The sequence below is a fragment of the Panthera tigris genome, chromosome A2, assembly GCF_018350195.1.
Source record: "Panthera tigris isolate Pti1 chromosome A2, P.tigris_Pti1_mat1.1, whole genome shotgun sequence".
NCBI classification, from domain to species: domain Eukaryota; kingdom Metazoa; phylum Chordata; class Mammalia; order Carnivora; family Felidae; genus Panthera; species Panthera tigris.
Genome location: NC_056661.1, coordinates 29,801,641 through 29,827,159, shown reverse-complemented (window position 1 = coordinate 29,827,159; position 25,519 = coordinate 29,801,641). Strand labels below are relative to the sequence as shown.

General features: G+C 38.3%; 1 protein-coding gene across 3 annotated transcripts; it reads right to left on the bottom strand.

Moving 5' to 3' along the window:
* Nucleotides 1-5,029: 5,029 nt before the first annotated feature.
* Nucleotides 5,030-20,254, bottom strand: CA2H3orf14 (chromosome A2 C3orf14 homolog). 3 transcript variants are annotated; one of them, XM_042977351.1, is made up of 6 exons: nt 20,164-20,254; nt 19,409-19,520; nt 18,704-18,787; nt 17,289-17,412; nt 7,355-7,429; nt 5,030-5,448 (listed from the first exon to the last, which is right to left on the bottom strand). In XM_042977351.1, the coding sequence occupies exons 3-6, from the start codon at nt 18,754-18,756 to the stop codon at nt 5,326-5,328; spliced, it is 375 nt and encodes a 124-aa protein (XP_042833285.1). In that variant the 5' UTR covers nt 18,757-18,787; nt 19,409-19,520; nt 20,164-20,254; the 3' UTR covers nt 5,030-5,325. The 3 variants fall into 3 exon arrangements, with proteins under 3 accessions (XP_042833285.1, XP_042833284.1, XP_042833286.1); XM_042977350.1 differs by having other exon boundaries at nt 18,704-18,784; XM_042977352.1 differs by having other exon boundaries at nt 18,704-18,784; nt 20,099-20,170.
* Between the last annotated feature and the right edge of the window lie 5,265 nt (nt 20,255-25,519).

Here is a 25,519-nt window from a genome sequence, read left to right as displayed (position 1 = left end):
TCTGTATTAGACCTTATTACCATCTAATATATTAGGTATTTTTTAAGTTTTAAAAAAAATCTTATAATTACTTATTTCACTTACTCATTTATTCTTACTATTTTTTAAATGTTTATTTTTGAGACAGAGATAGAGCACGAGTAGGAGAGAGGCAGAGAGAGAGGATGACACAAAATCTGAAATAGGTTCGAGGCTCTGAGCTGTCAGCACAGAGCCTGACATGGGGCTCGAACCCATGAGCCACGGGATCATGACTTGAGCTGAAGCCTGTTGCTTAACCGACTGAGCTACCCAGGTGCCCCATATTTTATCTTATTTAAAGTAGGCTCCATGCCTAGTGTGGGGCCTGAACTCATGACCCTGAAATCAAGAGTAGCAAACTCCACCAACTGAGTCAGCCAGGTACCTGTTTGTGTTTTTTAATCACTACCTTCAATCCTCTTCACCCAGTGCCCCTCCAGAATGTAAATTATGTAAGGACATGGATTTAGAGGGCAGTTTTGTGTTCTGTATTTTTGGTGCTTAGAGCTGTGCCTGCTACACGATGGGCAGTCAGAAAGATCTGTTGGAATGACTGAATGAATGAATGATGCTTAAATGTTACCCAGCTTTGTTTCATGTGTATCATTTTCAAAGGCTCTGTATTTAGCTTCTTTTGAACATCTTAGTATTAATGGTTTTCCTGAGGAAGAGCGTCCAATACAAAATGTCTATTTTATAGATCTTATAAATGGAGAATAAGACATGAAAAATGATTATGTTGCATTGGGAAAGGAAAGAAGATAGAGATGGATTAGACAAAGATATACTTGGAATTTTGTCTGTCTCTAATTTGACTGAATTGTCCCCAAAGCGGTAACATGTAAAACATCAGAGACACTCATACATTGATAACCCAGACTTATTGGGGGGGGGGGGAAGGTCAAATTATGTATTTAGTTTAAAAAAATTTTTTTTAACATTTATTTATTTTTGGGCTTGGGTCCACGAACCATGAGATCATGACCTGAGCTGAAGTCGGACGCTTAACCAACTGAGCCACCCAGGGGCCCCTTAGTTTTTCTAACAGTGGAGGTTAAATGATCCAGCTGTCATCAAAAATACAGAAACAGGGGTGCCTGGGTGGCTCAGTTGGTTAAGCGTCCGACTTTGGCTCAGGTCATGATCTTGAGGGTTCGAGCCCTGTGTTGGGCTCTGTGTTGACAGCGCGGAGCCTGGCGCCTGCTTCGGATTCTGTGTCTCCCCTTCTCTCTGCCCCTCCCCCACTCGTGTGTGTGTGTGTGTGTGTGTGTGTGTGTGTGTGTGCACACTCTTGCTCTCTCAAAAATAAAAACATTAAAAAAGTAATAAAAATTTAAAAAATACAAACTAAATCATCTTTCTAAAATAAGAACACTCCATTGTTTTCTCTTAATGCCAGTATTTATTGATTTGTACTAGTCAATCTAGATACTGCTCTAGCCAAGTCTCAGCCTCTCTTTGAGATGCCAGTTAGAGTTTTTAAAATGGCAAGAACTCTGAAACATTAACTGTGAAGGTAGGGAACCCGGTCCTTTTTCTCTTGTAGGCAAGGAAACTCGACTCTGAGAGGTAAGATGATGTCCGGAAGTGTTTTTTTGCCTGTCTTTGTTTGAGTCATTTTCCTTGTCTTGGATTTTAGTAAGGATATAATCTCAGTTCCAGTTAGAAAAGGAGATCACAATGCCAGCCGTCAAATCCACATATCAATCCTCTCCTTAATTGCTGAAGTTTGACACGTCTCTGTGTTTGCCCCAGAAAACTCTAAATGTTCCTGTATTAGCCATAGGGAATTAAATTTCCTATGGAGACAAATTAACTTCTAAATTATAAGATAAACAAATAAAACACAAGAAGTGGGCGTACTTCTTGCTTCAACTTAAAGCTTTCTCAAAGTAATTTCTCTTTGCCTTCTCCGTATTTTCCACAGATTGATCTCTCTCTCTCCCTCCCTCCTTCCCTCCTTCCCTTCCTTCCTTCCTTCCTCTGTTGGAACTCACTATATACTTCATACCTTCTCTGATGAGTAGATTTTTAGTCAGAAACTTAAAAAAAGGCATCTTAGCATCCTAATCAAAGTAGAAGAGGTCAACTAGACTGTTAAAATGGAGAGTTTTTTTAAGCCATGTAGCTATAATGTTTGGACAATTCTTGAAACGGGGAGGGTGGTAACTCTAGATTTAAAACTTTATTTTTTTTTAAAAAAGACTTTAAACCAATTCACCTTTGTTTATTTAATAAAGACTAACAGAATAAGGAAGGAAAAGAATACATTTTGTGGATAAGCCAAATTCGTGGCCTTGTGCATTTAATTTTATACTCTAAAACCTACCTGACGGGGTTTAAAGCTTCCTACCTTACTCTTGTGATTGCAAACCCTGGCTTTTCATATACTCCCCGCCCCCTGGCCTGTCTCCAGTTATTGTAGAAGTGAGAAAATCACCAACTTACTTTAATTCTGGTTCAAAAATAAGTATGTCCACATATCCATTGTATTTTTTTTTTTTGATGGAAAAGGGATTGGAACAGAGAAGACCAAATTGTGAAAAAAGTTAGATTATTATAATCCTTCAAATCTTCAGCCGACGTGTGAAAGCACCTTGGACGTAACGCACAGGAAAAACTGTCCATTTGACCTCCCTTTCATTGGCACTGCTCCTGCTGCCCCCCGCCCCCCCTTCCCGGGAAAGACCAGATGTCTGGTTTGTAGAGTGTTGGGCTTTTCCTTAGTCAAGTTTATTTTACCAAGCGTGGAGAAAAACTGCAGCTCTTTCTGACCTTAGTATTTTATAGTTTAATAAATTCATCTACTAAAAGTCTTCCAGCATAAAATGAGTTTGAGTATTTATGCACCTCTGTGTTTGCAACAATCCAAGCAAGGCTGTGCGAAGAAAATGTTGAAATGACCTTTATTTTGAAAATCCCATTATTGTAAACAGACAAAAACCAAAATCCAAACCCCCAAATACCGAATTCATGTTTTTCATGAATAGTAGGTATGATGGAGTGAACGGGAAGGACGCTGAATCATAGCAGTGGTAGGGGGCAGGGGGAGTATGAGTAGATGACCTGTTTGCTTGTCTGATTCCTAGTGATAGCAAATACAAAATACACGTTAGTTACGGTATTTCTTCCCTCCTTACAGAAAACGGTACTTGGAAATTCCTATGTAAAGCTAATTTGCCATGAGGAATATAAAGCCCTTTAATGGGGTATCTAGGTCCCTATGGATATATTTTTTTTAAACATACACCATGTGGTGCAATCTGTTACAGTCTACAAGGAGAGAAGGGGAGGGAGTTCTGTGGGGGCCAGGAATAAAGTCATCTCTGGGAGTTTTTGAGGTATTCTCTAGTAACAGGGGAAAGGATACAGCTAAAGCCTAGAAATGACATCCATCCCGCTTCCCTAAGTAGTAACCCAGGGTATATTAAATATATGCTCTTTTTATAAACTATTTAGCAAGTCAGTCAACTTAGGGGAGGAAAAAAACAACCTTTTCTGACATGGTTAAATTGCTATTCATTTTGTATTTTAATCGAACCTACTGGTGATTTAATTTACAGAACTCAAAGGAAGTGTGCACTCAAATATTTGAGGATGTTAACGTATCAACCACTGTTTAATTTTGGAATGTGCCTACTTGCTTGACACAATATTTTACTATCTCAACAAATGTTTAGCCTTTTTTTTCACTTGACTAAAGAGAAATAAGTTTCACATCGCTTCATTCACCTTCTTATGTGCATATGCTGGGAAAGATTGGATGTTAAAAAAAAAAAAAAAAAAAAACTTCCTCATGTTCCTTTCTACTACATCTAAATCTGTTTACCAATTCAAAGCTGCTAAAAAGCCGTGCATTCTCCTGCTAAATCAACTGGATGGCTAGAAACCAAACTGTGATGTAACAGGAAAAAAAAAATTATCAATTTATTTTCATGTCAGAACATTCTTGAGAAGGTATAAATTGTTCTGGTCTCTATGCCAGTTTTCTTTTTTCTTCCTTTCTCTGTCTTCCTTTTTTAAAAAGGCTTTCAGCTTTTAAGCGGATACTTTTTATAGTTATATAACAGTTCTAATATTTTGTGACATTTTGTATTGTGACACTATAGATGAAATTGTCATCGGACTGACACTCTGTGCTGTTTATTCCTTAATTACAACTGTTAACACTGTAGAGAAGTATGTTAATCTGCCAGCGCGTATTATGAAAACAACGTTATTGTTACCCACACCAACCACCCACTCAACAGGATATTTCCAAGATGGTAGTTTAAAGGAACTTATCAGCACAATGGACGTTTCAATATAGTGTTGTTGTTGTTGTTTTTTTTTTTTAGCTTATCCTATTTTCTTTTAAAAACACAAACCAGTTTGAAATTTAAATGCTTGAATGGCAACGTATAGACTCCCCTTGCTAGCAGGAGCTGCCTCTATAATTAGAAAAACAAATTTTTTTGAGTGTTCAAGCAGTGGAAGACTGAGGAACCTCAAAGCTTTCTGACAGTTTCAGAAATAATGAAAATAGAAGGGAGAGGGAAGGGCAAGTTTAAAGATGAGAAGATGAGAGGAGTTATCGACATTCACAGGGTTGGCAGTCCTTAAATAACCAGGTCAAAATCCAGTAACCATTCTCAGCTCTAACAGGGGACCTTTTTCAGAACCACGTCTGAGCCTTCCTGAAACTGGCTACTTACCAAATGCTTGATGGTTTAGTTCTTTCCCCCAGAACTTTCAGAGGTTTGATTATCTATGAAGGACAAAATCCTATAAATCCATTCTCTAATAAATATTATATTGAAGCAGCTTAAGTGTCTCTATTTTTTCTACTTGTTAGAAGAAACTGTAATAATGGACCAACACCCACTTTGATCCTGTGCTGAACATGATCCCCATAATAAAATAACCAAAATGATTCTAGAAAATGTAACATCGGAACAACCCGTATTTACTGTTGAGATGAGAATGGCTGTAAATGATTTTTTTTTTTCTTAAAACGAGACACACACACTTATTTAGCGACTTGTTTAATAAACAGTCCACCTTTCAGTATAAGCTTTTAACACTAACACTTCCATGGATTTGGCAGAAGGCAAATTCTTGACCTGGAACTACTAGTAGGTCTCAAAGTGACAACCTGAGACTCGTCAGCAGATTGTCAGATCCTGACCGTCATTGAGAAGGTAATGGGACATTGGGAACGTACTCGATTCCTAAAGTTCCTGAAACGATCTGCATATTCTTTAATATTCAGCTGTACTAAACAGGTTGTTTTGAAAGAGCATGTGAAGAAGTTATCACTGCGCCTCATTTTGAGTGGTATTTTTCTGCTTCATTTTCATTTTCAACACCGATCGGATATGGTGCTCTTCCTAAAAGAAACTGTTCCCACTTGGGAATATATTCTTCTACTGATGCCCAGTAAAGAGTCTGGAAAAAAAAAAAAAAAAAACAACATCCAAAAGTAAAAAAGCATATCAAGCAATTGAACTTGGCTCTTCATAATAGTCTAAATGTTTATTCACTGAAGTGTGTGTATGCGTGTACACACACACACATGCACACATAGACGTAGAATGCACTTCCTCTACAGAATATTTTATGTTAATTTTAGAAAGAAATCTGGCTACTTACTAGTGTTAATTTTCAAATTTCTCAGTAAAACCAGAGCCTGGCAGAATTACAGGTTTTAGGATTTTATTGTGATTTTACACGCCCTCTTGTGGCCAACCTTGTGATTATTACCAGTGGAATCATTTATGGCTACAATCATTAAATGTTTTCGGTTACTGTTCCAAATCTCCTACCAAATGATTACGTGTACTGAAGTTATTACAATGAAATGATCAAACATGAACAACTGATTTATAGTTGGCCTAAAAAGATTGGACCTGCGATGAGCTCAGGAACTGAAATATAACTAGTACAGGATTCAGGTGAATGGACTCCTTAATTGTATGGGGAGAAACATTTAAAATACGCATCCATTATACCTTTTAGAAAAGCACTCGTTATGGTAAATTGTAATTTCTTCCCAATTTTTTTTATATTGAGAAAAAATATAATGTAATCACTTTTCATTTAAATGGCTTAGAAATTGAGATACTGTATTAATGGCCTGCCTATAGCAAGTCTGTAAGCTACAGAGGCTCATGCAAAGATCACCATATAGTTTCTAGAAGCTTTGATGGTTTTTTGCATGACTGCTCTAACAAAGCCAAATAAAAGTAAACTACCAAAAATCTCTATCCTTGCAGGGCATTTTATAGGAGATTATCACTATGAATCTCATTTTGGGAAATTCAACCAAAGAATTCCATAGCATTAAGAACACATAATGATCTACTCTGCACATTAACAAGGTACAGGAGTTCTGAAAGTTGAAAATGGTGAGCGGTTCTACATATCTATCTATCTATGCATGTGGTCTGAGAAGTAGCCTGAAACACTTAAAATAGAGGTCATCCTGCTGTGCAAGACTAGCTCAGAAAAATACCAACCATCGCCTGTGGTTGGGAGTTTCTCCACCATTCATGGCTGGATTAACCCCTATTGTGTGGGCCCCGTATAGGCCAGAGCAAGGTATTGGAGAATTCAACAAAGAAAAAGACATGCCCAAGGCACAACTTTGTACCAGAGTTCTTTCTATCCTTGATCACTGCCTCTTCTTATTACTCTAGATGACACAGAAAATTGAAGGGCAAATTCTCATCCTTTAATTTTGAGTCTATTCACATCTCTGGTTAGGCAGCAAGCAAACTGTATTTGAAAAAGGTCATTAGGAATATAAAATTAAACTATTCTATATGGAGTAAATTTCCTTTCATCACAGATATATTCATATACCAAGTAGGATTTATTTTTGCCAACAATCTTGCCAATCTGTTCTTGAACTGAGCAAAATAAAACAGACAAAAGCCACACTATACTGCATGATAATATGCATTGAAATAGCATTGGTTGAAAATTGGTGAAGGGACTAAACTACTAACATTAGCCAACAGGAAAAGCACTTTGGTTAGGCATGCTGTCATCTTAAGATTTAGTGCATAGTGTCTCTCATGGTTTAACAGGGTAGTTGTTTCTAGATGAAAAGATATAGGATTTTAAGAAAATTTTCATGTGACGCTTTTTTTTTTTTAACATCAAGATACTTATCAGTCACCTACATACAAAGCACAGCACTGTGGACATGTAAGGATCAATCAGACATATCTTGTTTATTTTACTGAATAAATAAGTCTAGGAAATACATACATAGAACCACAGTTAATTTACAACGTACTCATAACAGCATGGGGTCTCTTCTTATACTTTTGATCTTTAAGATTCTCACCTCAAGAGAAACCACCTCTGGTGATGGAATTGGGTGACTCCGGGTCTGTAGAGACTTTTCTGCTGCTTCTATATCCTGTGATAGGTATCAATGTTATAGAAACAAAATGTATTTACATAACACATACAAATGGCACCTGTAATAGTAACATCTATATCCCAAATCTCTCAACTCTTCTCTGGATGTACAGTCTGAACTGAAGGAAGGTCATTGAGGTAGGAGACTGATCACTGGCTAGATAACCAGTTTCAGATCGGGAACAGAGCATTTCTTATCTCAAAATAAAAAGTGGGGGTAGTGTCGAGAGCACTTTCAAGGTCTTCCATTTCATTTAAAATAGTAAATGGCGGGGCGCCTGGGTGGCTCAGTCGGTTAAGCCTCCGACTTCAGCTCAGGTCACGATCTTGCGGTCCGCGAGTTCGAGCCCCGCGTCGGGCTCTGGGCTGATGGCTCAGAGCCTGGAGCCTGCTTCCGATTCTGTGTCTCCCTCTCTCTCTGCCCCTCCCCCGTTCATGCTGTGTCTCTCTCTGTCTCAAAAATAAATAAACGTTAAAAAAAATTAAAAAAATAAAATAGTAAATGGCAATAATTCTTGAAAAATGGACTTTCTTATAAAACTGCTCAGGATACTACCTTAGCCCTAATACCATTCAAAACTGCCAGGTGGATAAAACGGTCAAATATTCCGACACTAAAAACAGATATTTTGTGTTTAAAAAAAAAATTTAACATTTATTTATTTTTGAGACAGAGACAGAGCATGAATGGGGGAAGGGCAGAGAGAGAGGGAGACACAGAATCGGAAGCAGGCTCCAGGCTCTGAGCCATCAGCCCAGAGCCCCACGCGGGGCTCGAACTCACGGACCGCGAGATCGTGACCTGAGCTGAAGTCGGACGCTCAACCGACTGAGCCACCCAGGCGCCCCTAAAAACAGATATTTTGACACTGCACTAACCTTAAAAGTGAAGTGTTCTGGGCCAGATCATGGAAGTGGTATATTAATGTCACACATTTCATTTGTTCGGTGTTCTTTTTATTTTATATTCATGCAAATTCTCCACATATTGAAAAGAAAGACCATGAGGTACCTCCGTACTTTGCAGCAAAAGCCTTTTCACTACACTCTAGATTTTTAGTACTAGATTTCTAGGGCAGTCTCGATGGCCAGCTTTACTGCTACGTTGTGCATCATTCATCCGATGGCTTTTAAGCACTGGGCTTTAATTTGTAGTTTAATTCGTGGGTGTATGCATTTGCTCTTATGGTTGTAGAAACACAAGGGTAATTAATTACACTTAATTCATACTCTGGTAAAGATGTTACCTTGATATGTGGATGAAGTGTATGCCCAGAAATGTAGAACATTCCAAGTCGTTAGTGAAATGCTGAGCTCTGTTTCATGCTCCCCACATTGGCACCTATGTTGTCTTGTGCTTGCTTATGTTTGTCAAGTTCACAGAGGCCTTGGCTCAAGGCTGTGTAAATTTTGTCTCTCCTTTGAGCTTAGTGAGTTGATCGAAAAGAGAAAGTTCTCTGATCCCTGTACAAGCATTGGAGCAATCCAAGTACAGGGCTGTTGGACAGACGGAGAGCGATGGAAAAGGGCGTGGGAGTGGGGTGTGAAGAATCCAATGCTGAACAGGAGAAAAGAGCGAGCAGATGGTAGCGGCGGGAGCAAGGAATGGGTGTGAAATGTAAAAGGGAAAAACAGGAAATTCCCTAAAGGGACTCCCCAAAGTTGCACAACCATTAATGCACCTGCTGTCTAGAAGAAGGTGATTTGAAGGGGAAAACCAGCAATTTAGGGATCAAAAGCCCATCTAATAGCCCTGTCTATTCCCCACCAGAAGTTTGTAGCTGAGACACATGCTAAAGAGCTTTTGATGCCGATGCTACACTGAATAGTGAAGATTAACTCTTCTGTGATTGCACTGAGATTGTACAAGGTCCTGGAACTGTTAGAAATCAAACAAAAGAATCATAACTCCATTTACACCATTATTAGAAGAGTTATAAATTTACTGTTAGTGGTAGATCTAGGTGCCACTTGCACCTATAGACAAGATTATAAACCTTTGCCTTAAAGACCAGAAAGTAAGGATATTGAATCTCTCTCCTAGAAGAGCAGATTTGCAATGAAAGAGTAGACATGAGCAGGGATCTGTGGCCTGGTAAGACAGGCCTGTTGTGAGTAACTTGACTGTCAGCTCCGAAGCATTTCGACAAGGGATTATCACCCTTCCAGAGAACTTCTTTCTCAAGTGAGATTTTACTTTCTTAGCTGTTTTGCTTACCTCTCTGCCTCCTACTTCTCTTTCTCCTTAGCTGGCTCCTTTTTTCTCTTCTTAATCTGAAGTGTGGGCTTTCTTAAGATTTGTGACATCTGTCCTCATCTTTTTACTTTTGCTCTCTCCAAGACTGCCTCTTATCTAGCTTCAGCTGTTAATGTAGAGGGACAGATAACTTTTCTTCCTAGCCCTTATTCCTCAACCTAATAAAACGACACTTATTCCTCCTGATTGTACTGAATATACAATAGTGGGAGTTCTCCTCCCCCAGACACCGATGCTGCATCTTCTATCTTCAACTCTTCTTATTCCCTGACATTTAAAAATGCAAAGGTCCATAGACTGATCCTTCAGGATGTCTCCTCTAGTCTGTCCATGCCATCCTGTGCTATGGCCTTATTATTACTTACTTGTTCAACAAATAGGACTTGGACCCAGGCTTAGACTATGTCTCATTTCAACCTCATATGAAATTGATTAGTTTTGCTAAAATTACTACTTTAAATATGTCTTTACCTAGTTTAAAAAAAAAAAAAACATACCCACTACACAGAGGACAAACTATGAATTCCTTAGCCTGACTGAAAAATCTCTACCTTCTGTAGCAAGTTATATCATATTATTTTCAATGAAGAACCTTATCTTTGACTATACACTGCGAGATGATAAGGACTATGTTTGCTACTACCTTTAAGCATCTGAGAATCTTATAAAGTGCAGGGTATGTACTAAACACTTAAATATTCATTACATAAATAAATGATTAAGGTGTCAAAAGTTTCCTGAGTATAAATGAAAAGCTTAAAAAAAAAAAAAAAAGTACCCAAGGGGGTTGGGGGGAAGAAGAAAAAAAGCAGGTGAAAAGAGGGTAGACTTACCTGACTAGACCTTTTTATCTTGTTTTTTACAGATCTGTCACTTGATACATATCATTGAGAAATTGATATAGTTACAGAACAAATGAAAAAGCAATCCCTAAAAGTTGAAAACAAAAGGAAACAAACCTGTTGTCTATTTGGTGGCATAGTCACATCAAGAAAAAGTAAATCAGGTGGTCTTAGAACATGGTATTTTGACTGAGCATCCATAGTGAGATGTACCCCAAGGACAAAAAGAATTGTAAAAAGTTTCTGACTGAGAGCCATAGTCTGTAATCATACTGTTGCTGGTAGTGCTGTCTATATCACGGGATAAAGTAAACGACTATGAGGTTGGTACTGGGAAATTACTTGCGAACTGAGATTTTTGGTTTGAGGGGGAAAAAAGAGTTAAAGGTTGATGATTTTAAGTTAAAAGTCTTAGAATCATGTGATCGAAATGGAATTATTGATACGAGCTCTTGCTGACTTTTATCTTTTTTTTTTTTTTTTCAATTTTATCTTTAAAAAAAGTTGTAACAAACACCCGATCAAGGGCTCTAAATATACATTCCTATCAAAAGGATCCAGGGCTCCTTGGAGCAAAGGCCAATTCCAAATGCGTATGATTAACCTGATAGATACCATCGTACCAGAAAGAAAGTAAACTACCAAGGACTGTTAAGATCAGGTCAGAGGCATTCACGAGCTACCTTGGAGGTTTCCACTTGGTAAAATTGGGACAGTTGGAGCATCAGTGGGAATACAGATTGAACACTGCAGCTGTATTTAAAAACACCAATTTGTCACTTTTGGAGGATACTAGAGAATCAACCTGTTATTTTTGAAAACTAAGTACAGAGAAAAGAATCAAGCACTCATCATGCTTGTTCTTATAGGAAATGTACTTCAGTATAACCAACTATCTGCTGAGGGCAGGTTCATCTTCTTGTAAATGATCAGTAATCGAATAAAAAGGAATAGAAGAATGCAAATATCACTTTTTGCAAGCCCTGATAGGCATATGTAGGCCACGATCACCAGTGACTGCTAACATTCCAGAAGGAGAGACAACCAGTCATTACAAAAGTGTTCTTCCCCCAAAACACTGAACCTGAATGTGATCAGGTCTCTAGAAATGCAGAGCATTAACATGTGGTTGCTGAGAATTTGAAATGTGACAAGTCTGAGTCGAGAAGCGCTGGAAATGTAAAATACACACTGAATTTTGAAGGCTCAGTAAGAAAAAAGAACAAAGTATGTACTAACTTTCAGGAGCAATATATTTGAAATATGAAAATTTTAATGTTTCATTTAATGTTTCTTTTAACCTTATTAAAAATGGTTACTAGGAAATTTTATAATACTTGCGTTATATTTCTGTTGCACAGCACAACTTCATCCTATCAATCTATGTCAATTATGGGGAATAGAGGAACATACTAAATGATACTTCAGCAATGTAATTAGTAATATCCAGATTGTGAGAAGCTCTATAGGAGAAATGAGCCAATTCCTTCAACAAAGAAATTCAAAGGGGGTTAGAAAAGAAAGGGGTGGGGCAGAGGGAACTTCTAGAGATTAGGGAAACCTATCTGTCAATTACATACTGGATTTTATTTGGATCCTGATTCAAACAAATGTAAAACCATGTTGATAAGTTAATAAGGGAGGGAAATCTGGGTGGCTCAGTCTGTTAAGCATCTGACTTCTGGTTTCTGCTCAGGTTATGATCTCAGGGTCTGTGAGTTTCGAGCTCCTCATCAGGCTCTGCACAGACAGCAAGGAGCTTGCTTGGGATTCTCTCTCCCTCTCCCTCCTTCCCTGTTCATGCTCTCTCTTTCTCAAAATAAATACGTAAACTTAAAAGTATTTAAAAAGTTAATATGGGAGATGGGCATCTCAACTGAATATTTGAGGAATTGTTAATTTCTTAAGTTGATCGTGGTATTGCGATTATACTTTAAAATAGCCCTTATCTTTGATAAACACTGAAATAGATGTACACCAAAGTGTTTAAAGATGACACAATGGCATGCCTGAAGATTAGCTTCAAAATAATTTGAGGGGCGGGCTGGGGGTGAAGGTGAGGAGTGTAGATGAAACAAGATTGGCTGTGTTTTGATAATTACTGAATCTGGGTGATAAGCACATGGAAGTTCATTCTTCGATTTCCTCTTCTACATAGGTTCGCAATTTTTCATAACAATTAAAAAACAAGTTTCCAGTATGGATGGTGGTGTAAATGTTACTCTATGGCAGTATTCAGCAGCCTCTATAAATGAGTTGACTCATGATTAGGAAAGGTAAACTGTGAGCACAAAAAGTCATGTACTGCGATTTCTTTCTTTTCCCCTCACTAGACCTGTCCCTCCCTCTCAACCCAGCAATGGATATCTCCCTATAATCTATGCAGTGATGCCAGCTCTGGCTGGGCTGGGTTTAATCGTTTAATGTGCTCAAGGTGCAATTTCTGGGATTGCAAAAAGAAGATACTTAGGCATGAGATACAGGGTCACTGGTACAAGCAGCACTTAAGCATTCATTAAACTCGCTCCTCACTGAATTTGGAGAAAGTGAGAAATGTGAGTAGGGAAGAGGAGAGATGGGGTCCTGTAAGTTATTGGCCATCCTGAGGGGCAGCTGGTTCAAGGCTCTAACCGGCAGCCACCCCAGGAAGGCTTCCGGGATGCACCTTCCGGGAAGCACCTGCCATATCTCTAGTCTGCTGTAGCACACTCCTGTTCCTTCTCACCCTGGAATGTTTGTTCATTTTCTTCACAAGATGATGTTGGCTACCACAAAACTGACTTTTTGGGTTAAACAATTTTGTCACTGGTGGTGGGGGTAAGGAAGGAGGTGGAAAGAGATGACCTTTTACATCCTGGAAGTATTTATGGAAACAGAATTCTCTCTTCCAAATCAATTTTGTTCTTAAAAGGCAGATACATTTCATTTTATTTCATTTCTGGAAACTAACAAGCTAACAATCCATTATCATCTATGATACTTACTGACTAAACTCTCAGTGTGAGTTTTCTTCTCTACTTAAATTCATGTTCATTCTTTTACTAATATGCTTGAACAGTTTGGGATTAGTCTTTTCATTAACATCCCATTTTAAAGACATTCTTTGATACTGTTGCTAATTTATTTTTCCAAATGCATTTAGAGAAATTTTGTTGGGCTTGATGTGAAATTTTTGTGGGGTTCTATTGAAACTAAAAATAACATTGTGGGATGCCTGGGTTGCTCAGTCGGTTAACCCTCTGACTTTAGCTCAGGTTGTGATGTCACAGTTGATGAATTCGAGCCCTACATTGGGCTCACTGCTGTCAGTGAGGAGCCCGCTTCAGATCCTCTGTCCCCTCACTGTCTCTGCCCCTCCCCCACTCATGCTCCCTCTCTCTCCCTCTCTCAATAATAAATATTAAAAAACATAACTTTGTGACAACTGGTGTTATAAAAATAATAGTTAAAAAAATAATAGTTTTCCCGTCAGGATTAAGGCATATGTCTCCATTTAAATTTTCTCTTGAATCTCCCATTGAAATGTAGTAATTGTAACAGTCATGTACGTCCCTTGTTAAGAGCATTCCCAAGTATTTTATAACCTCATTGCTAATGTGAATGTGATCTCCTATTTTCCAAGTATATCTATAGGATTGTTACTGATATTTTTATGTTTACTTTCTATCCATTAATTTTACTCAACTAATACTAGTTTTAAAACAACTTTGGCTTGTCTACATATACAGCCATATCGTTTAAAAATACTAGTGTTATATCTTCCTTTCCAAAAATCAAGGCTTACTCCCTGTTATTTGGATGCTCTGAGCAATATAAGAAACAGTAAGGTCAAATAATGGATGCTGATAGAGCTCATCCTTATATTGTTATTAGTGTCTTTACAAGAATGCTTCCAAATTTTAGTGACCATTTTTAAAGTGTATTCTGGTCTTAAGTACATATCGTGATGTAACTGAAACTGTTCTTGACCAGGGGTATTAGGAGTAGTTGGTTACCTTATGGTTTCCTCAGCTCTAAATTAGGGCAATAGCAGTGGTCAGTGGTTTTCACCATTCCTTACAGTGACAATAGAGCAGACAAGGAAGGGCTAAATGGGTGGGGCTTTAGGCCAAAGCAGGTCCATTTTTACTTTAATCTTGAAGAAAAGTTTTTAAGCTAAAAAAAAAAAAAAATAACCTTCAATGAGAACTGAATCTATATGCTTTTAAAAGTTGTTCCCAGGGCGCCTGGGTGGCTCAGTCGGTTAAGCGTCTGACTTCGGCTCAGGTCATGATCTCGCGGTCTGTGAGTTCAAGCCCCGCGTCGGGCTCTGTGCTGACTGCTCAGAGCCTGGAGCCTGTTTCAGATTCTGTGTCTCCCTCTCTCTCTGACCCTCCCCCGTTCATGCTGTGTCTCTCTCTGTCTCAAAAATAAAATAAACGTTAAAAAAAAAAAAAAAAAAAAAAAAAGTTGTTCCCAACTGAATATTCTGTGATCAAGTCTTATTTATGTCACTTGCACAATAATCTCTTTACAGAGTTTCAAACAAAATAATAAGAGGGAAAGCAGGATAAAAAAATTGCATATACAAATATTCAAAGTATGTTTTAAAAAAAAGTGAAGAGACTGCATGTCTAACAGCAAACAGACACTGTATCTGTTTATGAAAAGACTGACAGGAAAAATAAAAAAAATACTAATTTCTAGCTGGGTGGGATGATATGGAAAAAAAGCTATTTCAGGGGCTCTGAGTGGCTCATTCAGTTAAGCATTTGACTCTTGACTTTGGCTAAGGTCATGATCTCATAGTTCATGGGATCGAGCCCCTCATTGGGCTCTGTGCTGACAGTGCAGAGACTGCTTGGGATTCTCTCTGTCTCTCTCTCTCTCTCTCTCTCTCTCTCTCCCTTTTTCTGCCCTCCCCTGCTCATGCTCTCTCTCTCAAAATAAAGATTAAAAAAACAATAACAACAACTATGCTAGCTCATCTTCTTTACACTTTCAAGTTTTTTACAGTGAGAATATATTTTATTATCGGGGGGAGAAAAACCATACCAAAAGACTATGAAACTAGGTTCATTATCTTCCTTCTAGATAGGACAATGATTTCTTAGCTATTCTTCTTTAATCTAAGCTCTCCATTCTTCAAATCACATTACATCGGAATAGGAGATGAATCTTTTCTTAACTACCCATATGTTTCTTATGTAAGTCTCTAGTTTTCTTTTGCTCAAACATGTCTAGTACTGTATTGTCCCTATATATCAAGTCTCAGACTCTTCAGTTGGGTCTCACAAAATCTATCCAACCTTGCTTCTTGTGGCTTTACGAGGTAGTTAGCTCAGGGTCCCGTGAACATTAATTGGGCTATTCATTCTTCTGGGCTTGGTTCTTCTGTAAGAATGCAGAAGAATGTCCTTACCTTGTGCCTATTCAAACACCGTTCCAGCTTAGCTTCCACTGTCAGACTTGTTAGAATATTTTAGCTTTTGATGAGTTTTTATACTTAGTCCCGCACTGCTGAGGATTCCATGTAACTGAATGTTTGATCTCCTAAGGTCTCCTATTTTGTGTGTGACAACCTCAACCTTAGGTTATCAGCTAAGCCTATGAGCTACTGGATGTAAAGAACTCTGAATTCTTTTGTTGACTCCACCTTCTGCTGAGAACTAGCTTAGTAGTAAGGACTCCGGGCATTCACCAAATACTTGCTCACTAAAAGGAAGACAAACTTGAAAAATCCGAATAACACCTGTACTTGTTGCAGGTAGGTAGCAGTCAAGCCTTCAAGCCTTCTAATTTAGTTTTTCTGAATTTTCACAGCAAATTCCAGATTATCCTATATATTTCCATTTAAAAATAAATATTGCAAACACCATTGGGCAAGTAAGACATATGGCAACATAGAATGCTTTGGTAGCACTATGGCTGTGACTTAAATTACTGTGGATCAAACTGCCAGAAGCTGAGAAGATAACTGAATTTCCCTCTTCCTTTATCCTCTAGTGACTACAGAAGATAACTATATCATGCCTATCGATGAAAATATTTAACAATAAAAAACTGAAAACACTGCTTTATAACTTAAATAATATAGCCTTACTACCAAATGTTTTAGTCATAGGATCTCTTGGAAGCTTGAATGGAAGCAAACTTTAGGGTTTTAATTATGGATGAAGCCATACAATTCTGGAAGCAAAGTATAGCAAGCAGCCAAAAATGTTACACATATGATTTTACTCCAAATGGGCACATTGGCCAAATGGTGAGGCCCTGCGCAATCACATACTTTGACCACCTCCTCCATCACTATCAAGAGAGATCTGGGAAATCTGTTATCTGTTAGATATGAATTCTGTGTGTTGACTGTGGCCCCAATAGGGCAAAATCAAATTGTTCTCGTTTTTATGGGGATAGTTTTGAGTTGGATCTAAAAACATTATAGGTACTTCATGGGGTTTTAGAATCTCCCGATAAATAAAAGAAGATAGAGAGCTGTATCTTAAATTTATTATGTCTTGCACAAAGGTGACCTTTAAATTCCTTCTGTGGTCACTGATTTTTTTGGTTGATTAAAAACACTTAGCTTAAGCAAACTTCCATTTTTTTTTTCATTAAAAAAATGAGAATCCATATGCAACTTATCTAACATGGGTTTAAAAGCTAGGTGGTACTTCGTTAATTTTTTTCAAAACAAATTATATACATCAAAATTATGAAATTCACTTAAAACCTTTTTGCATAGGTGAGGGAAAATATCTAAAATCAATGAAACTTACCTTTAAAAGACTAAGGTTCCTTTTAAGAGCAGTTTGAGCTGCTTGTATCTGAGATGCCTTTTCCTTGTTTTCATCTAGAAATTTATTCTCCATTTGTTGAAGTAACATTAATCTTTGTGATACTCTAGAAAAAAGGAAGATTATATAAAGTTTTTTTTTTTTTAAGAGAACATTTTAGCTTGTTCAGTATGGACGTACATTTCTTAATTACACCTCAATTCAAGTTCAACGTATTTTGAAAGCCAACTACTATGTCAATTATTAAGACAGTAGAAAACTACGGTAGTTCAGTAAGTCTTAAATATGGGTAAAATTATTTTCATTAACGTATCTACTGTAAGTACATGCTTCTGTTTTTTTAGCCTCTATGGTCTTTGCAATTATTTTAGAGTGTTAAAACATGTTTTAATTTTTTGGTGAAAATGCAAACTGTAATACATATCCCTTTGTACACATACTTATATATACCTCCCCACACACATACATTGATATAACTTGCTATACGAAACCTTCTGCTTAACACTTCAATACCCCTGAATCTCATGTTACACATTTAGAATTGCGCTAAACTTCCATATGTTTGAAGAAGCAATAAAAATATTTTTTTCCTCTTTTTCCAAGAGAAAGATGATGGTTCCATATATGAGTGAGAGGCTGTGTGTATGTATGCATACTCACAACAAGGTGAAACAGTAATTGAAGAAAGATGTAAAAAGTTCTAAGTAAATTATCAAACTGCTTTGTTTTATATATTTTAAAAGTGTCTCATTGGTCAAATCGTCATTTTACAAGTTTTTTGGCCCTCTTAAATGATTAATTAAAAAAATGTCAGATGATAAAAAATACATGAGGGTAGAAATAAAATTGAGTAATTTGGACATTTTTTATAAGGAAAATACCTTAGAAAGCCAAGGAAGGGGCCTGGTAATGAACTGAAGAAAAGAAATTAATTAAAGAAAACATGAGAGCCCACAGAAAGAGGTGGAGATGGTTGATATCAATATAAGTACTGGACTGGTTATATAATTTGTAAGGCCTAATGCAAAATGAAAATATGGGGCTCCTTTAAAAAAAAAACTATTACAAGTTTGAAGACAGCAACATTAGACCATTAAACCAAGCCTGCTATGGGTAAGAGGTTTAGAGAAGTCCATTAAATACCAGTGAGGAACCTAGAAAGGTGAGAAGGGTAAATTTATCTAGGTAATAGCAAAGCAAAGTAAAAAGAACATAAATAAGCCTTTTAATCTTTATTATTCTTAAGAGACAGTGACGTTCCCTAATACCAAATCTCTCAAGTGTTAGAAAATTTAAATGACACATTTTCAGATTTTTAAGTCTGTTCACACAATATTTCACTAAGAAAGCCAGCACAATGTATTCATTTAGATAAGCCTTTAAAAAAAAAACCTTACATTTCTTCATGTCTTTTAGAAAGGCGAATTTCTTGAGCAAGCAACGAAGTCATCTTTAGTCAAAGCTGCCTTATAAGCTTTCTGCTAAATAATAAAAACATGTACAGTTACTTCTACTACATATCCTCAGCTTTTCAAGAGTTGATTGTTTTATTACCTCAACCCATTGATTCTCTCAGAATTGAAAAATAAAAATTGAGATGTAATGCATAAAATGAGAGAATGCACTTAAAACCATTTTTATTTACGATGCGCAGCTTTTCATATGCCAGGTGCATCCCCAAACACCATGAATCAGGTAAACTAAACATCTCACATTTCTTCCTCTTATTTCCTCACACTTTAACCTTAATCTGAATTGAAAACAAACAAGCAGCTGGTACTAAGACTAGTAAACATTTTATTGAATCAACAGAAAGAAAAAAAATCCACTCTGTAAAATTCAACACAGGAGCACCATCTCTCATGCATGTGCATACACACATAGAAAGGCAAACAAGTATGAGAACCAACTGGAAACTCATGGTTTTTATTTTATTGGAAGACTGCCCAGTTCTACCATCTCTTTTCCAAATAAGAAAGTATTTTTCATGTGTAACTGCGGTGGAAAAGCACAATTGTTCCCTTCACTGTATCCTGCGTGCTCAGGAGTCCTGTTTGGGGAGTTTGGGAAAGCCCATTTTAATGGCACATGAGCAAGCTCACCTTGACTGAAGAGCCTGGATCAATACTGATAAAAGATCAAGTTCAGTACTTTGAAGGCTGGGAGCCTGAAGGCAAATCATCTGGTTGGGTGCAAAAGCCAAAGGTGACTGTCCTAAGGGAGAAAAAAAAACAGGAATGAAATTCTTTCCTCAGGCGAAGCACTGGCTTTCCTAAATTTTATGAATTAAATACTGGCGCTAATCTCGGAGTGTCCAGCGCTGACTGAGCTCTTCCTTCAGTGTACATGCATGGAGGTGTAGGGCCCTGAGCCCAGCCAAGGAAACAGTGCCCTGCCCTCATCGGGTTTCCTTCTAAAGGAACCAATGTGTTTTGCTCAGCACCGCGGACAGCAACCTCTCCAGACCCGCCCGCAAGGATCTAGTTACAGATACGTTCCTCTAAGATCACTGCAGGCCACTCCTCGCCGCATTCCTCCTACTTCCCATTGCAGCGTCAAGGAAATCCCGGAAAGTTAGTCCATGGTAACTTCTCTTCCGTAAGCCCGCCATCAGCACTCCAGGCAAACCCCAAGATAAATAACTGCCTTTCGAACCGAAGATCCCCATGGTCTGAGAGTCCTCAATCCTCCGACCACTCCAACTCCTGCTCAGGACTCAACGACCTTTCCTCATCACCCCAGCCCTTCCCCGTTAACAACATTCTCCCCCCACCCGCCGGCCCTGCGGACACCTGCGCCGTTCTCGGACACTCAGGGCCCCCACCCGCGGCCCGTAACGCCGTGGGACTCCACTCACTTAGCCGCGCTTAGACCTTTTCCGTAAAGGCGTCCGCTACAGTGCGGACGCTGGGTCCCAGCACAGGCCTGGGCGTGGTCACGCCGCCATGATTGCGCACGCGCAACGAGGTGTCGTAATCACGTTGCTATAAAAGGCGGACCTCTGGCGCGGGAGTTTTCCCAAAGCGGTAGCTGCGAGCCTGGCGAAAGCGTTTGGCGGTAGCTCAATTTCAAGGCCTTTTAAAATGAGACCTGTATCCGTTCAAAAGGCTTCAGAGAGGGAAGCTAGAAAGTCACGGAGTATGGAAATGGGGAAGCCCCCTTCAAGGTACTCCAAAGGGATTGAATGGTCTTTACAGTGAGTAAAAGCACTTTAATTCAAAGAGCTTCACCCTGGTGTTGCGTTGCTGAGCGGGGGAGCGGAGCCCCTGTTCGCACCCACTAGGGAAAGTAACATTAATCGGTGATGTTTTGAGGGGTCTGCATGCGGGTCGCGGTGTTATGTGGATTATCTCGGCCGTTTCCCACAATGCTGGGTTGGGTAGGTCCCACTGTCCTCATTTAACAGAGGAGCAGACAAGCTTGGCCATTTATTTAGGTTGTGGTTTTGAAGCCCGCAGAGGTTTAATGAAATTTCCCACGGCCCTCAGGACCCCACACTTAGAAATAATCCTTTTGTGCTGTGAAGCGCATTCTTAAACCTTTTTTTTTCCCTTTGAAATAAGTTGGTGAGACACGAGGTACTATTCCTTAGTTTCAGAGGTAGAAACTGAGGTTCAAGAGAGGTAAAGTTGTGTTCTTCCTAAAGTTACTGAGTTGGTCAAGGGCGAAGTGCCAGACTCTAGTCCCGGTGTCTCGTATTTTTTTCTTCCCAGAATATCTCCATGAATCTCCGCTGATGCTTCGGGACTATGGCGCTTTATGGTTCCTTTGCTTGGAAAACCCATTCCTTAGAAACTCACATAGACTCAGTTCCTTATCTTTCAATGCTGCCACTTCAAGGAAGCATTCCCCTGGACCTCCAGTATAAGAGAGGAGTTCCATTTCTTCTTTGCCCTCCTCCTGCTGTATTTCTCTCCAGAACACAACACTGTACCACTGTTCTTCACCCTAAGAACAGGTATTTTTGATTCTTATTTGCTGCTGTATCCTCAGCAACTAAAATGGCCTTGAAATAATCAGGGATTGATTTTGCATCATAATTTGAGAGCTCTGTCTTCAGTTGATAGGACCTTCGATTTAGCTGTCCCATAGCCTTCCTTAGTAAACATGAAAAATAGACCTTTGAATGGCCCTTTGTTCTAGGCATGAAATAGAGCTTTTGCATGGGTACAAGGCATTCTTACCTTTTATGTAAATTTACAAGTAAGAATTTTTTTTTTTTAAATTGGCAATGGGCTGCATGAACCTTGAGGCTGCACATGAAAGCATTTGTATGTTGTTTAAAACAAACTTTGTTCGCCTCTCCTGCTTTATGCATGGTTTGCATAGTGACACAATTGGGACAGACCCAGCTCTTTTGACTTGGAATCTCGCTTCTTTAGGTCATCGTCTTCCCTAGGAGTGAATCAAGGAATACCTTAGAATTGTCTTGCAATTTTTAGGAGGACAGTAATCAGGAATACATCACAGACACTTAAAAGTTATCTAGAGAGAAGGATTATTTTGTAGCATCCTGTAAAAGCACTTGCTCTACTCAAAGATCTGCTGTGATAGCTCCGCTCTTCATGACATCCCCCAGTTGATCTTTTCTGTGAGACACTTGGCTGGGGAAAAAGTATCTGTGGCAGTTGCACAGTCTGTCTCTACACAGCTTCTCTATTAGGTAGGTTTGGGTACTTCTTGGAGTGAGATATTCTTGGTCTACCACACAGATTATGGGAAACTTGTAAGTGATGCCTGTCTCATAATGGGGCATTCTGTAAATGTGCAGTGAAGTTAATATTTCCTAACCCTGGTATAGTTCTGCCCACCACTGTGCTAAAATTGTTCCTTAGCCTCATCATTTAGAAAGCCCTGTGCTCTTTAGCCATAAATTCTATAAAGATGCATTTATTAAATATCTCTCAGATATAGTTTCTGCCCTCAAAAACCTAGAGGGCTCTTAAGGTATATACAGAAAGCTAGAGGGTTTTGGTTGACAACATAATAATGACTCCTTTTCATTGACTGTTCATTCTGTACTAGGCGCTGTGTGTGATTTACCTCATCTAATCCTCGTAACAGCCCTGTGAGCAAGACAGGGTTGCTTGACTTACTATCCCCATTCTTATAGCTGAGAAAACTGAGGTTTAGAGACCTGATGTATGACCATATTGTAAGTAAATGAGTCCCGGCTTGATGTTAGTATTGTAAGTAATTGTGTACAGTATATCAATAATGTGTCACTAAAATGTATCCTGCAGATTGTGAGGGTGCTAGAGAAGAAAGAGCACCAAGAGCAGGAATAGTCTAGGTAACATTTAAAAAGTCCATATATTTTTGAGAGAGAGAGCGTGAGCAAGAGAGGGTCAGAGAGAGAGGGAGACAGAAGATCTGAAGTGGGCTCTGTGCTGAGAGCAGCAAGCCAGATGGGGGGCTCAAACTCATGAACCGTGATATGTTGACCTGAGCTGAAGCTGGACGCTCAACCGACTGAGCCACCCAGGCACCCCTGGATAACACTTTGGAAGGCTAAGTTGAGTTTTGCAAACTGGGTGGAATTTGGAGGTCTGCTTTTGTAATTGGGGGTATCAGGTGGCAAGATGGGGTGTGACCTCTTGTAAGTGAAGGAGCCCTTATGGAAGTGTGTGCATGAGAATATGTCTGGGGTGAGGAGCCGTGGAAAGGAAGCATTGAGAAGAATGTTTCTCCTCATTTCCCCCAGTTTTGAAGATTTCATATCTGGTGTCAGAGACTTAGAAAATAGAGGTTTGACAGTAACAAAGAGAAGGAAGGATTGGAAAAGGTGAGACTGATAAGTAAAGAATAGAAGTAGGGAGACTTGAGGATGGAAAAGAAAGGACAAGCTTTGGAGACTAAGAAATAATTAAAAGAATCCCAGAAACCTTGACAGTTTCAGACTTGAAATTACAGTAACTTATAGTTTATACAGAGGTTTGCAGTTATGGTTTACACAGAGACCATCTTTTTTAGACATCCTTTGGGTGTACTTTGGGTAGACAAATAATAAGAAAATGAAGCACTCATGCCTGAAATGGAGTTAGTGTTTTTTTCTTTCTCCCTTGTTTCAGGAAATCCCAGATGAAATTTGGTGCAGTGGGTCCAATTGCTTGTCTTTCTGCTTTTCTTCACTCTGAAATATAATCATTGGACTTTTATCTTTCTCCAGAGTTGTAGATGGTCCATTTCACTATGGAAAAATACTCTATGATCAGAATATCTCTGAAATGCTTTAAATTGGTCCTGGATGGGTTTTGACCAAAGAGAATTTACAACCAGATACTTCTTTAGGATCTTTTGTCAACGAATCAGCTATCAATCTAGGTCTAATCAGATAAAACTGTGCAATAGAGAAGTCATTATCACAGCTGGTGCCTGCATTGTAGACATTCTTGGCTGAGAGAATAAGACTGTGCTGATAAAACTATGCTCATTCCTAGAGATTTCCAGTGAGAATTTGCATAAGCTTTTTCCTTCCTGCGAGAGCAAATTAAAAACCTCACTGGTTCTAAAATTCACTTGGAACGCATTAGAATTTTTAAATTGAAAGCACACATGATAATTCTTAGCAAATCACTTGTGTTCTGTATACATAGTAAAATACGTATATTTTCTCCTCCCCAAGTTTCGGCAATTTAAAGCTCACACAATCCTTTTGTCTTAAATTGACACCCTTCCAGCTGTGTATAATTTAAAAGCCTTTCCCTCCCCCTCCCCCCCCCCCCCCCTTTAATCCTGGCTCCTTGATTTCCCCTCAGCTTTCAGTTTACTCACTAGTCTCTCTAACTCTTTAACTCAGGCTTTTCTTGAAGTGGGAATTTTGTATAGTTCTGCCTGTTTATTTTCTCCATGTCTCTTCCTGCCCCACCCCCACCCCGGGCCTTGCTCTTAGAATTCAGTAACAACTGTATAGTCCACTATTGAGTAAGCAATTAAAAACCTTCTTAATGCATACTTGACGACTTGGAGCACTGCATTCTGCAGTTTCCATCTTTTTGTGATGCTCTGCATCTGTTTACTAAAAAAATTGGAGGCTCTTGGCACTAGCCTGTTTCTCATTATTATTGTTTGCTATCTCTCCTTGAAAACTTAAAATTTCCTTTGAAAGAATAAGAGTTGCAGTCTTTCTACATTGCCACTTCTTTGTTTCAAGATCTGATGGTATGTTAAAATATTGTGAGATAGTCTGTTGTTGATTAATGCGTTTGGGACAGATAATTTAAAAAAAAAAATCACCCATATCCTTCATTTACATGAGAAAAGCATGAGATGATGTCTTATCTAGTTTTTTGAGACTTTTGTATGAATACATTTCTTCTTTCGCTAGAGCATCAGGTCTTACTTTCAAACCTGATTTTTTTTTTCTTTTGGGTATTGCTTTTCAGAAATGACTTTATTAAATTGAAAGCTGAGTTTGATTCTATTGATGGCTTGTTCTTACAAATCTCATATTTGAAAATGAATGTTACTTTTAATGTAAGAATTTTGAAAACCCTAGTTAAATATACACTTGGGATTTGGCTCATTTTTAGAATCATATTTTTCAGCGAGGTTAACAACATGAAATGATTCCTGAATATCTTTATATATGGGTATGCTTTTCTTGGGCTCTGAAAAAAATAAAAGTAAAAAGCCAAAGAGATAGATGGCAAATTAATTTTCTGCAAGTTTCTAATGTATTTCCCCAAGTTCAAATGTGTATGACGTTGATTACTAGTTTGTTTATACATTCAAAAAATAATGTTTTAATTAGATTAAATGGGAGCCTCAAGTTTTAGTCAACTTAAAATATTTGCAGCTGGTGGAAATGTTAATGGTACTTTGAAAAATTGGATAAAGTTGTCCTTTTACAATTTTGTTGTATTTGTTTGATGTGAAATAGTAAACATGTTGGCTTATATGCCTAAAATTTTGAAGAAAAGTAGTAGAAGGGAAAAGAAATGGATTCATTTTAACTCTAGATGGCAGTTAAACACAGCTAACAAAGACCAACTTGTTTGAAATACAGAAACACAAAAATAGTAAAAACACACACACGTTCTGTTCTACCATCCAGTTAATTATATTCTCAAAACGATGTCTTGGATTGATATTCCTAAACAAACATGTACAAAGTGTAATTACACGCAAGTGAAATAAATAGTGTCGGCCTGTAATTGCAAGATTTTTTTTTCAACTTGTAATATGGCATACACCTGTGCAATGGCTTCCAC

What these genes read in the sequence shown, in the direction of transcription:
- CA2H3orf14 (XM_042977351.1), bottom strand. Translation starts at nt 18,756, where the DNA reads ATGACTTCGTTGCTTGCTCAAGAAATTCGCCTTTCTAAAAGACATGAA. An exon ending in TCTAAAAGACATGAAGAAAT is followed by an intron (nt 17,413 to 18,703) that starts GTAAGGTTTTTT and finishes CCTTTTTTCTAG; the next exon opens with AGTATCACAAAGATTAATGT. An exon ending in GGAACCTTAGTCTTTTAAAG is followed by an intron (nt 7,430 to 17,288) that starts GTAAGTTTCATT and finishes TACCTATCACAG; the next exon opens with GATATAGAAGCAGCAGAAAA.